Source organism: Vanellus vanellus (genome assembly GCF_965231255.1).
Source record: "Vanellus vanellus genome assembly, chromosome: 3".
NCBI classification, from domain to species: domain Eukaryota; kingdom Metazoa; phylum Chordata; class Aves; order Charadriiformes; family Charadriidae; genus Vanellus; species Vanellus vanellus.
This window is the reverse complement of record NC_138907.1, coordinates 73,882,910-73,900,545: the sequence shown is the minus strand read 5'-3', so window position 1 is coordinate 73,900,545 and position 17,636 is coordinate 73,882,910. Positions and strand designations below refer to the sequence as shown.

The 17,636-nt window shown below is 40.1% G+C and overlaps 1 protein-coding gene across 1 annotated transcript; it reads left to right on the top strand.

The window, feature by feature from the left end:
• Window positions 1-175: 175 nt before the first annotated feature.
• On the top strand, window positions 176-17,636 carry LOC309669929 (nephrocan-like; the record flags this gene model as incomplete). Its single annotated transcript, XM_082480725.1, has 5 exons — window positions 176-365; window positions 5,298-5,339; window positions 9,301-9,467; window positions 13,121-14,022; window positions 17,195-17,636. The coding sequence occupies 5 exons, from the start codon at window positions 176-178 to the stop codon at window positions 17,634-17,636; spliced, it is 1,743 nt and encodes a 580-aa protein (XP_082336851.1).

The following is a 17,636-nucleotide window of genomic DNA, read 5'->3' as shown; positions in this document are numbered from 1 at the left end:
CCGGGCAGGGCCCACTCCCTCCGCCTCAGCCCACGCCCCGCCTCAGCCGCCCCCCGCGGCCCGCTCCCCCTCCAGCCCCGCAGGACAAGGCGGCAACGGCGAGCTCGGCTCGGCTCGACCAGGGCAGCCACGCAGGGAAAGGAGAGGACTGCCGGCCCCCCACCCCCCGGCGCGCATGCGCGGCGGCGCTGACAGGCGGCTCGGGAGGCGGTGCGCCGTCGCCCGGCCGCGCGCGGCTCGTGCTGCCTGCCACAACTCCAAGTGGCGGCAGGCAGCAGCAGCCGAGCCCCGAATCACCGATCGCGGTCGCCCCCGCTCTCCTGGCCTGCGCCGCCAGGGGGCGCTGCGGCCCGGCGGGCTGGGCCGTGAGGGGGGCGGAGGGGCCGGGCCGGGCCCGCCCCGGGTTGGGGGGGGGGGGGGGGGGAAGCTCGGAGAAACGTTGTTTTTACGTTGCATTTAGCATTTCTCAACTTTAATCTTCGTGTTGAGGCGCGTCGGCTGCCCCTGAGGAAGCCGGCTGCTCCTTCCTGTGGGGTCCCCAGCCGGGAACGAGGCTGAGGCGGTGGCGGGACGCGGGCCCGGAGGGGTCACTTGGAGCTGAGGGGCACACCCCTCGTAGGCCCCCAAACCCGGTGCCGTTTGTATCTCTCAGAAAAGTTACACCTTTTTTTTTTTGAGTATCGATAGGTGGAACACCAACGAAATTACCAAAGTTACTACATTGCCCTCCTTCTGTGGGAGAGGAAAGGAGAAGTCTTGGCTACTGCATCCACAAAGGCCACGAGTAGGTGCAAACCACGCAGCGGGGTCTGCATTTACACATTCATCGCTCGCGCTCAGCAAAGATGCAAACTTGGAAGTGTAGTCTACAAAGGAGTGCCCCAGGCTCCTTTGCATCTCTAGAAGCACTGATGAATGCAGTTATACCCACACAAAAAGTATGTGCACTTTTTTTAGCTTATTCTGGTTCTGAAAATGAAATAAATTTCAGGGAAAAAGCTATCTTTACACAGGGGCTTTCTCCAAGACTGATGGCCTTGGTTAACAGCTCATCTCCTTTGAAATACTGTAATTGATTCTGATGTTGATTTCAGTAGGAGTTTTATTAGCAGGACTGGTAAGAGATTTCATGCAGCTTGGCTTTATTGCATTAAGGTAGTAATGCCACCTCAAAAGAGAAAAAGGATCATTTTAACCCAAATCAGCACCCTAAACTTTCCTGCAGCGTGGCCCCACAAACTACTCTGCCAGCACAACAGAGGGGAAGCACAGGGGCCTTCCAGTCAGCAGAAGAGTGGATGCTGAGGAAACAGAGGCCTGCATGCCCTGCCCTGGGCTGTAGGGCACCTTGGGGTGAGTTTCTTTCCTTGCTCCGCTTTGCATAAATAATTGATTGGGACACAGAGAGACAGAAAGGTACCACTTTACAGCTCAGTGATTAGACTGCTCACCTGGAATGTGAAGAGTTATGTCAAAGCAGGAAAAGAACTATATTTCCATCAGTCTGTGCTTTCAGAAGAGCTGGGTAAAAGCAAACTTCACCACTAACAGTAGATATCACATTTCCTCTGGGAACTGCTATCGTAGGCTTGACAAGAAGCTCACAGATTGTCATTACAAAACTGCTCGTTTGCCCTTCTCAAATTGTGTGCACTGTAATTGAAGGTAGGTAGTAACAAACTGGGCATCTAATGGGGGTGCTCTTACTGTTAAGCCCATCCATGACGGAAACAAAAGCTACAAACACCTTTATATATACCCACAGAAAGAAATCTGCTGGCTCAATAAATCGGGGTATTCAGAATAGTAGCTGAGCAAAGGGTTTAAATGTCTAAAGTCACCCAAGTGCTTCTGAGCCAGCCCAGCTTAAGAGAGCATTTGCTTGACCTTCATTCTAACATTCATTCTCCACAGCCATATCGTTGTTTTATACACAATGGCATCTGACAGGGAATCAAAGTATTTGCTGTATCAAAAGCTAAACTATTATGATTGTTTAAATTAGTTCAGCCACATAATAAAATTACTTGCTTCAGGACTGTCAGTTTTATTTGTTAGCTTTGGCTTTGATTCTGGTAGATGCCACACTGGAGAAGTACCTATAGAATTATGTTACATTCATTGCCTTTTTTTAATGGGACAGTAATCTAGCACTTAGCCAAGCATTAGAATTTTCTGCTAATATATCTCAATCATGCATTTAAACAGTATCTGCTTATCCTGAGAATGAAGTTTCCCGTAGTTACCAAGTTAACGTATCCATAGCAAATACTGCCTTTAAAAACTTACACAATGTAATTAACATATGACTGCCTCTTTTAAAAGAATCACATATTCTCAGCTTTTTAGTGTCCCTTCCCTTTAGCTTAGGGGTTGGTCCAGTTCTATCTTAAATTTTATCTACAGTGATATCAGAGTTTTGTGGTCATTAACTTTAACTCTTTCATCCCTTATCAGTGCTACCTTTATTTTGCATGTCCTTATATTTCACAAGTCAAACAAGGTTTTGACTCTGCTTATTCCATTCAAAGATTAGCTTTTCAAATACAATTATTTTAGAAGCCTACTTGCAGCATAATATCAGTATAATACTTGATGGACTATGGGTAAATGACAAGGAATGCTATATATTATTAAGAATATCTGGTTGTGGCACCAAATCTTAATAAATGTAGTTATCATTAGGTACTATTTATATTCCTCACCAGAAATGCTGTGTAAAAAGGGGGCTGAAATGAAAAGCAGATATCATTGATATAAGGGCAAACACATGAATAATTTAATTATCTCAAAACTATACTTGTAGGACCCCTGGAAAACTCTGATCAGCTCCAGTTACCCTTGAAATGCCTGCCAACAGCCCCCAGACAACCTCAACTCTGTTCTGTAAGCAAGCTGTGCAGTGATTATGGAATTGAACGCAAGAAAGGTTAGTAGTTTTGGCCTTCAATTAGATTAAATCGATTTAAAGTAAGGTGGAGTATACTCTCCCCTGCTAACATCAACAAAGTAATTGAAGAACGTTTAAAGAACAGCAGTAGTTTGAATCAACTGGTCTAGCAGTAAGAATCCTTTCAACACCCAAGGGTAATTTCTAACAATCAAACAGTTGCAACAAGTTAGACATCAAAAAGAATTTAAATTTTTTGAATACTTTTAATGTCAAAAGGACTTTAAAGTTTCCTGATCTGCTCATTTGACCTTATCAATGATGTGGCAGATCTGGTGAAACTAATCACCAGCTAATTTCTTCATATATAATTTATGCACATAATTTAAATTATTCTAGGCAAGCTAGAGTCTAGAGAATGTGATGTGTCTGTTTTACACTGCTATTAAGTACATTTGAGTACAAACAGTACTTCATAAATTTAAACCTACGTATTTTAACTGATTATTGGAGTACCTTCTAAATTATCTGAACATTTACTTTGTACTTAAATAGTAAATGACCTTAAGCATGAGAAGGACACATTTTCATACAAAACAAAGCAAGGTAATACCCAAATCAAAAGGAAAAAAAAAATTAAAATACTTTGATTGATATCACTGCTGCTGTGTATTTTGTGTCCATACCAAGACTGGGAAAGTGTTGTGAGAGATATTCTGCAAACCTTTGGTTAGACCTAGCCTCTGCACAAAGAATTTACAATATAAACACATGTGTTTGCACATGAGGTCAGTTCACCCGGAAACTTCTGTAATTGCAGCTGCCCAGCTGTGCGTACCAGGCTGCAGCACATGCACATGTCAAGGCCGCCATCTGTGTGGTTAGCACTGAAACATCTTGAGGGTTTTGATTGCATGGGTGGTTGTACAGTCACAAGCAGGGACACCAAACGGGAAACAAGGAGAAAACAGAATATATTGCAGTGTCAAAGTATGGGAGAAAATTGAGATGATAAAGCAAGATTTTCATGTTCTATAAAAGAAGTTAGACTAGATGATTAGAATGTGCCTTTCTAAAGCATGTTAGAAAGCAGGGAATTATCCATCTGCACTGATACTTAAAGGGGCATACATTTTCACTTGGCATTACAGAAAATTTCTCCTAACAAACCCCAGACCTTTTAGTTTTTTACATTTTAGATGATTCCTGCCTTGCAGGCCTAGAGAGCTCATAGTTGGCTGCCTTTTACATTCCATGCAGTGAGTCCATGAGTGCAACAATTCACTCACTACTATTTTGAGGGAACATTCACTCCTTATTGGTCTCTTTTTACACAAGATAACTTCCACAAGTCACTTCTTCCAACCAGCTTTTGTTTTTTCTATTGCTTATTGTGGTCTTATTCCCATGCTTATTTCTATGTATACGCTTACGCTTAACTTTTCTCATTCTGAATTTTTGTTTTATTTTTTAAAATTAATAAAACATGCCAAAAATGTTCAGCTTTTACAGCATGGAAGAATGAAACCCTCTTTTTGTGCACACAGCAGGTATAATTTAGAAAACTGCTGTTTCAGAGTTCTCACCTTGTTGAAACTGTGCCTCGCAGTTTGAACAATAGACAACTTTTTTACAGTTTAAGCTCCATGCTGGTTCCATTGGATGCACAGTCACTAGCAGGCTGCTCTTAAAGGCTAAAGACATCTACAGGAAACTGAAGGGCCAGAACTAACTCACTTCATATAGGACTCTGAAAAGCCCTTACAGGTCATGGTTGTTAACTACTCACCTGAATCGCTTTTGTGTGTGCAAGACCCTAGAAACAGAATTGTCATGGTTCCAGTAACAATTGGATGATCCACCCCTGCCATTTTACCTTTAGGTGGTACTGCTCAAGGCACGGTCTCACATAGGTTAATTACAGATCTTACATAAATGTTCATATAAGTAAAACCTGTGTGTTTAAATTCTAGGTTGAGAATGGATTCAGCCACCATATTTGCCCTCTTTATTTCCCCCTCTTCATTTCCCCCTCTTCATTCCTTTTGGGACTAAGTTGGAATATCATTACTAGAAAACTGTCATTATACCATACTATAATCTGTGGTTTCATGGGCACTATTCTTTGTGGCTCAGTTACTAATGAAGAACAGTTCTCCATCAAGTGGATGCCATTAGCAACAATACTTTGAAGGCCAATTACAGTGGCATTAGTGGCATATGTGTACAAAATGACTCAAACGAACCTCCTCCACGTGGGTGCTGCTTATTTGTTGTTTGTGGGGTACCTGCCCCAGATGCATCTGATATTGGTTGGCATCTCTCAGTGCTGTCATAAAACTGGCAATGACTAAAACTCCCCAATATGTGAATTTTTATTTGACAAAGTTTCATTCCTTTTCTACAGGTTTCACTGTGCTAGTTCCTCTGGAATGCAAATATGCCACAGGTAGGTGAAATGTGAGAAATTCCTTAGGGGTTATCACTTTAATCTCATCTATGTAGCCAGCATGGAGGAAGAAAAGGAAAGCTATCTTATTGTGTGGAGGAAAAATCTGCTTTAAGTCATCCAGCAGCTGTTTCCAGTGTTTGAAGATGACCTTGCCTGGAGTTAGAAAGCGCATTCTCCACGTACTATGAAAGTGGATAAAAAATATTTCCACAAAATTCTTGGCTTATGAAGAAGATTGAGATATCATTTTCAGGCAGGCTTCTGATTGTTTTTGTGAAACTCTACTTGCAGTTTTATTTTGTAGGACTAAACCACAAAATCACTTCTGATAAATTTATAATCTTTGTATTAATTAGGTATCATTAATTTGCCTAGAATGCATCTAGGTTAACATTCTTAATTCAGTGTAACCCACTGAGGCTCTTTGTTTAAGAAACATTTCTGTAAAGCAGTTCAGATTATTTCAACAGATGATCAAGGGAAGAATAATGTTTTTAAAACAATGTTATGATTGTTTCCCTTAGGAGCCCAATCCACTCCAAAGAGAAGTGCTTGATTGGAGGTAACCTTTGCAACAGACAAATGCCATTTGTCGTCCCTATGAAACACTGGTCCAAATCCAAGTTAAAAACCTCCAGCAAAAAATCATTATGAATTCAAACGTACTCAGTGGCAGGCACTTGATAACATATGGCAGCTAAATATGCCAAGGATTATTTAGAGCATACGCCATCGCTTAGCAGCTCCTAGTTGCCAAACTGCTTGTGCTTGTGACATCTCTCGGAGACCAAGCTCCTACCCATGCCCTCTGCAGGCCCTAAGCTGGTCTTTTCCTGCAGTTTCTCCTTTCCGCAGACAAGGGACACCCTGACTGTCTTTTATAAGACTGCATCTTCCCTTGTGCAGTCTGTGCCATCAGGTACATTACAAGGGATCCAGCTTCAGGTTTAATTGGCTGTCTTAACTCAGACATTTCTAAATGCTCCATAACTAGAGTTTTTCAGATTCATTCTTCTAATTTTAATGTCCTCTTACTTTTATGACATTTTCTAAATGTAATCTTAGGTTAAAAAATTATGTCTTGACATACACGTGTGCTTTTGTCAAACCTCTGACTTTGGTGAAGAAAGAAAAGGCCCAAACACCGGTACTGTAGATGCTGAAATCTTGTGTGAAGCAAGGCTTGTACAAAAAGATAATATTTTTATTGGACTAACTGATATATTTGGAAAAAGAATTCCAAACTTTACAGTCCTTTATGAGCCCTTCTTCAGATCTGAAATAAAAGCAGCGATCCTGAAAGATCTTCTAACTTCCATCAACTCAAGCTTATGTTTTATCCAAATTTGTCCAATACATTTTACTACTTTGTCATGATACCCTATAACCAATGTCCATATTAAATGCCAACAACACAAAAGAGTCCAACATGGACTTTGGGTTTAGCAAGTTTTGATCTGAAGTGTTTACTTTTGGTTATGGGTACTTTCATTCATTCTTTCTCACAGAGGAGAATATTATGCCATTAGTAGTGCACAGGAATCCCCATTGCAAGGTGTGGAGAGTTTGCATAAAAACTGCTGGCAGGAAATGGTCACCAGTGATTGACTTTCTTAACATCGCCCTGCAAAGCTGTGCAGCTCATGGGCCAGCAGTGCTGCTTCCACAATGAGATTCTGGAATGTTTACTCACCTTTCTTTTTTTTTTAATAGCTTCACATTTTTTTTTTTTTTTTTTTTTTTTTCATAGCTCACATCTTCCTGCTAGGCTTACACTCATACAGTCCTGTGACTCTTCATCAGTTCTATTGCCATCAGGTCTCCTAGAATCAATAAAAAACCAACAGGTCGTAGTTTTGTGCAAAAGCAAAGGCATCGGCTCTGGTGAGCGTGTGTCAGAATCTGCACAGAACAGATTTAATAGATCATCTTTCACAGCTATCACTTTAAAATACCTAGCTGCTGAAAGCAGACATATATCAGAAATTAACGGATATATAATATTATTTTTGATTAAATCATTGTTCTTAATATCACGTAAATGAACTATTAAACCAATAAAGTTTCCTTTCATGAGTTTGAAAAGACTGAGGATATAGGTATTACTCAAAAATGCAGAGCCAAGAATATTGCACCTTACTGTGGCATTACCTTGTAACTACAGCTGTGAATTCTAACATCAGCTGAGTGACTTAAAATTTACAAAATAGGGAAGGATGAAAGATACCGTTCTTACTTAAGGGGATTCTCAGACTGACTCTAGAGCTCTAAACCACAAACTGTAGGGTTTGATCTGCATTTCTTTTGACCCTTATCGAGCAAAAAGCATTTGCTTTTTGATGACATTTTTGAGGAACACAAATTCCTACATAAGATCCTGAGCGTTATTGTCTTAGTGACCTCAGCATTTAAACTCAAGTCAGCGGAAAGATGGTATCAAAGACTGTTCCAGAGTGGGCTGGAACATACCACAAGTAGCTTTCAGTATGCAGAAAGGTTTTACACTTTTGTCTGGGTACTTTGACTCTTTTAGGAAAAAAAAAAAAAGGCAAAACAACAAACCAGGTACCAAACCCTAGATCAAGATACGTTAAAATACTGGCAGAAGTCAGGCAGGATTTTTCGGCATAGCTTGTTAAACATGCCAATTTGACAGGCTGCTTTAGGAAGAGGTTTCTGCTCTTGGTGTTCGGTTTAGCAGATGCTGGGTTGCAGCCCTGTGCTCACAGTCTAGGGGATTAAGGAGACAGAAGGATCTCCAGGAGGGAATATAACAATTATCCAACATAAACCCAGCTGCATCCAACAGGCATTGAGGACTGTCCCCAGTTCAGTTACCCATTTGTCAAATCAACTTGACATCATCTTCTGCTGGGAAAAATAACTGGCCTAGTTCTACATTCAAGGAATAGGATTAGCTACTACTGAAGATATGGCAGAGAGGATGGGAGGAAGCAGGTAACAGTGCAAAGCAGATCAGTATGATCAGATACAAAGCTTTCTGAAGTACACTGCTTTGTACGTTGTAAATTGCTGAGTACAAAGGAAAAAAACAGTGTGTAGAAAGTTCCTAAAATAATCACAAGCCAAACCGTAAGCCTTTCAAAACTTTACATCTCTAGCTGGCACAGCTAGTAGATATGTGAGAGAAGCACTAATAAGTAGAGAGAAAATTCTTAGGGGAACCTTAGTGTTCTCCATCTGTCATAGGGTAAATAGGTCTTATTGATCCTCTACCACTTGATTTATACTAAATGCTTTCAAGCATTTCATATTTGTTATTTTCGAATACAAGAATAATTAAACCTTGATTTATGGGAATTACATAAACACAGGTAACTTAAGATTTTTGTCCAATCTTTAAAAAATGTGTACCAGCCAGCAGCACTCAGCTGTACCACAGGTATTCAGAAAGTGAACAGAATGTTTTAGCTTTAAATAATAGCTGCCTGAGTTTGGGGGTGGGGGGGAGGTCTGAATAAAGCAAGAGGAAGAATGAAAAAGCTTCAGTGTTGACTGTAGTTGTGTTTTTACTGTTCCTAATACTGGGTCACAGAAGATACAAAGGTTTTACAGCCCCACTATAAAACAGCTCTTTATCTTTTCTCCACTAATTCTGTGGTGTCACATTTAACAAAACTAGGAAACTGGAGATAATATGGATGTTTGCAGATTAGATGTCAGGTAATAAATAACACTAATTTCACAGAGCTACAAATGTAAAGGCACCTTATCACTGTTTAAGTTTCTCACCCTTTGTAATGCCTGCCAACTTTTTAACCCAGGCAAATTAAGGTATTGTTTTTGCTGTTTTTTCACTGGGATAAAATACACAGTCATAATATCCTTTTATCAGATTTCATGGTATAAAAGGACTTTGGTGCTTAATTCAAGCTGTATATTGCTGAGACAATTTCAGAGCTCCTGTTTTGGAAGATGTATTTATCTTACCTTTTAGTCGTCGTCTTTTCTTTTCACAGTGGTCTAAGTACAACTTGCCCAAGAAGATGCAGCTGTGACCCTGCCCAGTCAGTGCAATGCTACAGAGCTACAGAGATCCCCAGAGAGATTCCTTTTACCACCAGAAGACTCTACATCAGTCACAGCAAAATTAAACAACTCCAGGTAGGAAAAAATCCAATAAAAATACTTTCTGTTGTGCACTGTAACCAAAAAAAGCTGAGCTTCCCAGATGATGGTGGCTTTCAAGCAAAGGGAGAATTTTATTCCATGTTCTAAAAACTGATGAAATGCTGCCAGATCTATGTTTATTTTTACTTATTTTTTAAGGGTACGTAAATATATTCCTATATTGTTTGCATTATCCTGCAGTCTCTGAGCACCAGTTCATGCTGCTGCAATGATATTTATATGCAACTCAAAAAATAGTAATTTACAACTAGGCGCCAATTGTTGACTTGGTTTTTATATGGTCAAATAACCATTGAATTCCAGAGTCTTTTTTTTTTTTATCTTGTTAAAAGCTTTTTCTACTTTTGATACAATATAATACTTTTTCACAGTAAATGGAAAGGTTTTATGTAGCTAGAATAGTTTCCCTAATGAGTGAAATATTGAAGTTCTTTTTCCCCTTCTGGAATTGCAAGTGTCAGGTACAACTGCTATTAGAAATGGCAGAGGGAGTCTAAGGCAGAGCATGAGATGTTTCTAAAAGCAATGCTAGGCCTATCTAATAACCCATATAAACAATAGCAGCTCCTAACTGAAGCTGCCAGCTACTTGTGTTATTAAATAAGTTTATTCTGGGTTTCTTGAGGCATCACTGGATCACATTATTAAAGGCATGATCAGTTTATGCTCATTTTGCACTGCACTCTGGAACAGTGCTTCTGTTTCCTACCCTGAAATATATTTATTTAATAAATTCAACTTCTATAGATAGACACAGGGGAAATACAATCACCTGTATTATACATGCTTGCTGTGTATCAATTTACTACAAATAATAAGAAATGTTCGATCCAAAACAGAATAACCTTAACTGCTCTGAAATGCATCTTTGATTTTGCTCTCAGGATTGAATGAAATAGGCTAAGAAGGCAGCTTAGAGCAGCCTCTGGGATACCTGCTGCCCCCTGAGAAATAGTTATTTTACAATCTAACTCTGAGAAAGAGTTTACTTCTCTTTTAGCCGCTACTAATATCTCTGCTTTTCTTGGTTTAGCTCCCATACCTACAAGAGTCAAAGTTCATTGGTGTGATATAGCTATACTGATGTGCTCTAGTTACAAAAAAGATCTGTCAAATAAATTCTTTATTAGGAAATACATTTTATGTGCAAAAAAATGTCATTAAAAATGACAAAATGATTAAAATGTTTCTATTAAAATAACACTATCTTAGATCCATTTTCAGGAGATCTACTTTTTTAAATGTAAAACCATATTAGTATCACTTTACAGACAGTCCAGTCAGAGGGTAAAACATCACTTTGTAGCAAAAAGAGAGCTGATAAGCTTTCAAATATGTCTTGATTCATATTAGAAAGACTGGGTGGTTTGTAACAGCATGGATAAATGTTTAAGTCTCAAAACAGCATGGTCACAAAGCCTGGCAAAGCATACCAAATAGGTGGAAAACATAAATTATAATAATCCACATTAAGAAGCCTAACGTCATTACAGAATGAATGTCTGTATGTTGACCTTCACGTAGCTCTCTGTCACTTAATAAGATGAAAATTAAGCCTCTTAGAGACACAGCAATCAACTGAGGAAAAGCAGGAAATACTGCTTTTGAACTTAGATGAGAAAACGTGTTGAACTTATGAAGGTTCACATTTGTTTCAGTTTCCTAAAGACTGTTTCATCACTTACATATGACTATGGTTTTCTGCTCTTGAGCAATGCAGTTCATTCCTATAGGACTTCTTGTGAAAAAGCTTTGCAAGAATAGCCTCCTAATCATCATCAAAATTGGACATGCAACTCTGTAATTGCTATATAGCAATACATATATATTACAAAACTACAATTATAGAAAAATATATAAACTGGACAACTTTGTTATTTACTGTTGAGAATATACATTTTTTATGGAAGTTCCTTCATTGAACTTAAATGTAATTGATGGAGAAATCTGCATCATAGAGGTTCCATATCTATACTTTCTCACTAACTGCATCATATCTTGCAATGCTTGGAAATGACTTTAGAAGACAGAATAAATGTAATCAGAAAGTAGTGACAACCAAGGATACCAAAGCAAAATGAAATCTAACTCCTCTTTCACAACTGTGTGGGCTCTAATTTTTACAGAAGTTAAAATGCAGAATTTGTAGCTAAGGCAAAGAGATACAACCCAAAACCATGCAAAAGTTGGATAAATGAAGCTGGAAGGAATCTTTTAACGGTCACCTTTATAAGCTGATTTCACATAGATGAGTATGATAGGCAAATGTATTAAATCAGGATCATAGAACAAAATTACTGCCCAGTACCTGCACTGCAAAAGGACTTGTACTGCCTTCAATGTAGATTCCTGACTGGGATGAGGGGTTATGCTGTAGAACATGCTCTATAGCTTCTCTCAATGACAGTAAAACGTGCTGGTAGCTACTAAGCCCTGGGGGAAATAGCATGAAGACTATAGTGTTAGTTTAACCTCTCTTACTGATGTGGTACTCCTGAGACCTGTAGTGAGATGTTTATTGGACATGGGAAGGGAAAATGAATGAGGACACTCCTTCCCACCTTTCCCATGCAGAACATGTGCGCATCTTGCTCTGAGCTTTTTGTGATTCCCAGATAAATGAGTTCTTAAAAATCAAGCACCTATGTCAATGGGCAGCATCCCTTATAATTTCAGGAAACTGCTGTTTAAGCAACTGGTGTGCTCAGATAACTCCCGTGTTCACCCTCATGACATGCTTCCTCATATCTCAGCTTGGAGGAAGCTGCCAGATTCACTTAAGTTTGCTTCTTAACTTGAGACACAAGATGGCAAGCTTTGTAAACAAGCAGGTTCCAACAGAGCAGAAAAATAATGAAACAATTAGCATGCCTCTGTATATTATAGTCACAGTCAACATCTAAGTTCCATTTACCACTGCAAAGCATCTATTTATTGCCAACTAACAAAAACTAAGTTCCTGTAAAAGCAATCTGTTCCACAGAGGTGATTTTCAGACATCAGCTGATGTGACACTTTTGGTTTGGTCATCTTAATATGTGAGGTTTTTACTTTAAAGAAAAGGAGGGAGAGTGGGGGGAGAAAAGAAATACAAGTGTCAGATATTAGTTTTCTGCCAAAACTTTATAATAGGGAGAGGTGATGATATCCATGTGTACTTCCTCTGGGGAAAACACGCTGCAGTGACAATACTGCTGATATATGGAAATGGCTGTATGATGAACTCAAAACTGCTCCAGCAAGCTCCGTTGAGCACAGTGAACATCAACAACCATCTACTCTCTGCAAAGATTTCTGCCACTGGTGATTTTAGTTCTCCATTTTATATAGGCTATGCACCAGGCAGAAATAAAAGGAATAGCCCTTCTTTAAACATGTGTTTTTTCTCAAAACACAGAGACAATATGGACTTTAACAACAAAATTCTAGAAATGTAAGTAAACACTGGCAAACTGCAGGTACCTATAGAAACACATTTATCGTTACCATTTCTCTTAGTTTCCATTCTAAATACATAGTTTCTCAATATATATTAGCAATTGTCAGAGCATCCAGAAGCAGTAACTGGTGAGGACATCCATAAAGAGACGGTGTACTGTCACATGAATTATTCTGTTCTCTTTAAGATTACTGACTTCAGGAGAATGTCAGCCCTTGAAGAGTTGGTCCTGTCATGCAGTGGCACAGAATCAGTAGAAAACAACACTTTCAAAGCTCTGAGCACCTTGAAGTCCCTGGAACTATACAAAAATCAGCTAAAGCAAATACCCACTTTCCTCCCATCTGGCCTTGAAATCTTAAAACTCGCTGATAACTCCATCAACACTCTGCAAATGTCTGATTTTGAAGGTTTGATGAAACTAAGGGTGCTCGATATTCGGAACAACTTGATTGCAACTCTGCCTCCGAGTGTATTTTCTTCCCTCTGCAATTTACAAAGTCTGATTCTGGATGGCAACAACATGGAATCTGTGTCTGCACCACTTAAGCTTCCTAGGCTGAAATATCTGAGCATAGCTGATAATAAACTGAACTCGTTCCCAACCAACTTCTTCACATATTTCCAAAATCTACAGTTTCTCAGCTTAAGTGGCAACTTTCTGACAAAAGTGCCTCTTGACCTACCTAAATCCCTGCTGTCACTAAAATTAGAGAAAAACCAACTTAAAACAATAAGACTTCGAGACGTGAAACACCTAGAAAACCTGTCTGAGTTCTTCCTGTCAGAAAATCAGCTATCATCAATAGATGGGGCCCAGCTTCTTCCTAACTTAACAACGCTGGAACTCTCCAAGAACCAGCTCCACGCTATGCCACCCAGGCTGCCCAGCAGACTGCAGAAACTCGACTGCAGCAATAACCTGATTCAAAGGGTGACGGCACAGGACTTCCAAGGACTACAAGACCTCAAGCACTTGTTTCTTGACAACAACGCTGTTAGCATGTTTGAGGCAGGAGCTCTTCAGCAGTGTGCGCATCTTTCGAATCTGGCACTGGAACAGAATCTCCTCATTTCTATTCCGCTAAGGCAAGTGAATCTGAGGACAGCTGGTTACCAGGTGTCATCTCTCCTTCCTTACATTATGAGAATGAGGGCCAAACTGGAAAAAAAATTGTATTCAGACCCAGTCATGGTAGAAGTCTATCCATACCATAAACCCATCGCCGTAACTGGCACTAATTACCACTCTTGTTAGCAGTCTCAGCATAGAAGTAGAGCTGTTCTCATTGCATCAGTGGCCCCCAGTGAATCTACTCATTTCACATCTCTCCCTGCCAGTGAGACTACTTTGCTTAATTAGCACACAAACAAAAGGAACCTGCTCAGAGAATATAACAGAATGATTACAGAGAAGTTATACTGCAGCCTGGACTTATTTCCCCCCATAACACAAAATTAATAGAGCATTCAATAAAAAGGAAAGACAACAATTTTAAAGCTGATGTTTCTACCAACCCACACTGAGTTTATTAGTGTTAAACTATTAAGATTTCAGGAGCTGAGTACGGTCAAAAAGAATGTGATTTTTTTCAGTGGATATTAGCATTCCCAACATCATTAAATTCACACATTACAAAGTAATGCGTGTAAGCTCTCCCGCTTCAGGCTATAAGCAAAATTCTAGTCAAAGGAGCACAGAAGAAACATCCCTTGGGCACACTGTGTTCGTTAATGCCCTGCTTACAGGTTCTCTCGCATTCATCTGAGTGTTGGTCCTGGCCATTATCAGAAATGGTATGTTAAGCCAAATGGAGGCTGGTCTGATATAAAGTGGCAATTTTATTATTTCAAAAAGCTGTGCAATAAGATGGCATAAAAATAGAGAAGTAATTCGATTAACATCAATGTCTTTAACACAACTGCACTATTAAATTTTATTTTTACGGCTTGTGGACAGGTTAACTAGCCCAAATAAATAATGCAGTAAAATTTCAATTCATTTAGCATCAAGTCCTTTAGCACTTGAATCTATTTGGCATCAGCTTTATAATCGGAAAGTGATTTAGTGGTGTATAAATATTTGATTTCAGTTTAGCTTGACAGGAATGTTTAATGCTTTCTAGTTTCTTTAGTATCATCTAATCCATCTTATTTTACAACCTTCGTAGTCAAGAGAATTAACAGGAAGGAGTTCTCTGTTAGCCTTTAAACAGTACAGCTTTTAAGGAGATATTGGGGACTTTTATTTTCAACTCAACAGTGAATACGGATTTCACGGGGAGGCTGTAAAGATAAAAGAGGGGGAAAAATGACAAGATGTAAAATTTATGTACTTAGTTTAATTGTCTCATGATCACCAGGTACACATGAATATACAGAAATAAAAGTATTACTTCTGACAGTTATCTGAGAACTCAGTCACCAGCGTCAAAGGTTAAAAAATATAGTTAATGTGCCATAGTTAATGGGTTTTAGCAGTTTTCGGCAGGAATGATGAGAAAGAAAGCTGCTTTTGTTTTTTTCTGAGAAGAAGATAATCCACAAGTCCAAGCATTTTCAAGACATGTAGAGAAGAGCTTATCCTCCATAAAATCTTGCAGGGGGCAGTGAGAATGCAGGGAAGAGTCTGATGATACTCACTGGAGGGGCAGCAGCATAGTATGGCTGCCACAGTCAGCTCCCGAGTGAGTGAGGCTTCTCTGCCAGCAGTGAGATCACTCATCATGTACTCCAGTGCCATTATTTTTGCAAGATCAACATAGCCTGAAGTCAAATAATACTACCATAAAACCTAAGTCTAACATTAGTACAATAAGAGTCTTCACAGGTTTAAGGACTTGCTAGTCAGGCTTTAGACTGTAATCAGTCTGGATAAACATCTCAGGTGATAACCTCCTGCCTTTGACACCAACGGCACTAGGGTTTTACCCCAGAATACCCTTCTGACATTACAGTGTCATATTGGGCAACTATAATCATCGCCTGTGGTTAGGTTTCAAAACAGATTTATTGCAGTCACAATCACTTGGTTAAGATCAGATTTTGTGGAGTGACTCACCACATCAACACGTAAAATTCTCATCTCCCCCAGGAAATACAGCACAATACAGAACTGCCCTACTGAGGGTAAAATGTCTCTGCAGAGGGGTCTGGACAGACTGGACCAATGGGCTGAGGCCAGTGGTATGAGGTTCAACAAGGCCACATGCCAGGACCTGCACTTGGGTCACAACAACCTCATGCAGTGCTACAGGATCGGGGCAGAGTGGCTCAAAAGCTGTCCGGCAGAAAAGGACCTGGGGGTGTTGGTGGACAGCCAGCTGAATATGAGCCGGCAGTGTGCCCAGGTGGCCAAGAAGGCCAACACCATCCTAGCCTGTATCAGGAATAATGTGGCCAGCAGAACTAGGGAAGTGATCATCCCCCTGTACTCGGCACTGGTGAGGTCCCACCTCGAGTACTGTGTTCAGTTTTGGGCCCCTCACTACAAGAAGGACATTGAGGTGTTGGAGCGTGTCCAGAGAAGGGCTACAAAGCTGGTGAAGGGTCTGGAGGACAAATCTTATGAGGAATGACTGAGGGAACTGGGGTTGTTTAGCCTGGAGAAGAGGAGGCTGAGGGGAGATCTTATCACCCTCTACAAGTACCTGAAAGGAGGTTGTAGACAGGTGGGGGCTGACCTCTTCTCCCTGGTGACAAGTGATACGATGAGGGGAAGTGGGTTTAAATTATGTCAGGGGAGGTTTAGATTGAATATTAGGAAACATTTTTTCACTGGAAGGATTATTAAACATTGGAATAGGCTGCCCAGGGAGGTGGTGGATTCACCATGCCTGGAGGTGTTTAAAAAAAGGGTAGATATGGTACTTGGGGACATGGTTTAGAAGTTATTTTTGTCAGCGGAGGTACAAAATGCATTTTTAAGCTTGACACTCAATTGAACATATAACTTTATACTGCAGTACAGTAAGACTGCTGTTTAGTTCAGTTGCACAAACACAGTACAGGTCAGAACTGCAATCATTTGGGCAAACAGTTCAAGTGTGCATAGACAGTATTCCTATAACTTCAAAACAAAAAAAGACATGAACATTTCAGGACTGCATCTGTTTTGCAGAGGATTGCATTTTTAATTTGTGATAGTTTTATTTTAACAGGTCAGATGTGCCTGGGCAAATACCCATCACCTAATACCACTTGCACAAAGAAAATCAATATGATGAACATAACACCTTTGTGTTGTTTTACTTTTATTCAGACTTCCAGACACCCTTGCCAGATTGGATCTGAAGGGAAATGACATAGAGGACATTGGAGAACAAGAGCTGAAGGACTTGAAACAGCTTCAGGTTTTAAATTTACGGAATAACAAGATATCTGCCTTGGATCGCAAAGTCTTAGAGTATTTACCTCGTCTTCGTCATCTGTATTTAGATGGAAACCCTTGGAACTGCACCTGTGACCTTCTCAGAACCAGAAGAGCGCTGGTGGCCAAAGGAACGGATGTCAGGGGAGGACAATGCGCAGCGCCGGCAGAAAGCCGAGGAGAAAGTTGGATGTCTTCCAAAAAGATTCTACAGCAGTGTGAAGATAATGTGTCTTCCATGGAAAGAGGCAAAGAGGACAGAACGAAACCCAATGAAGCCTCCAGTGTTGGAGTAAACACAGATGATGATTACTATGATTACGAACTAGATTAA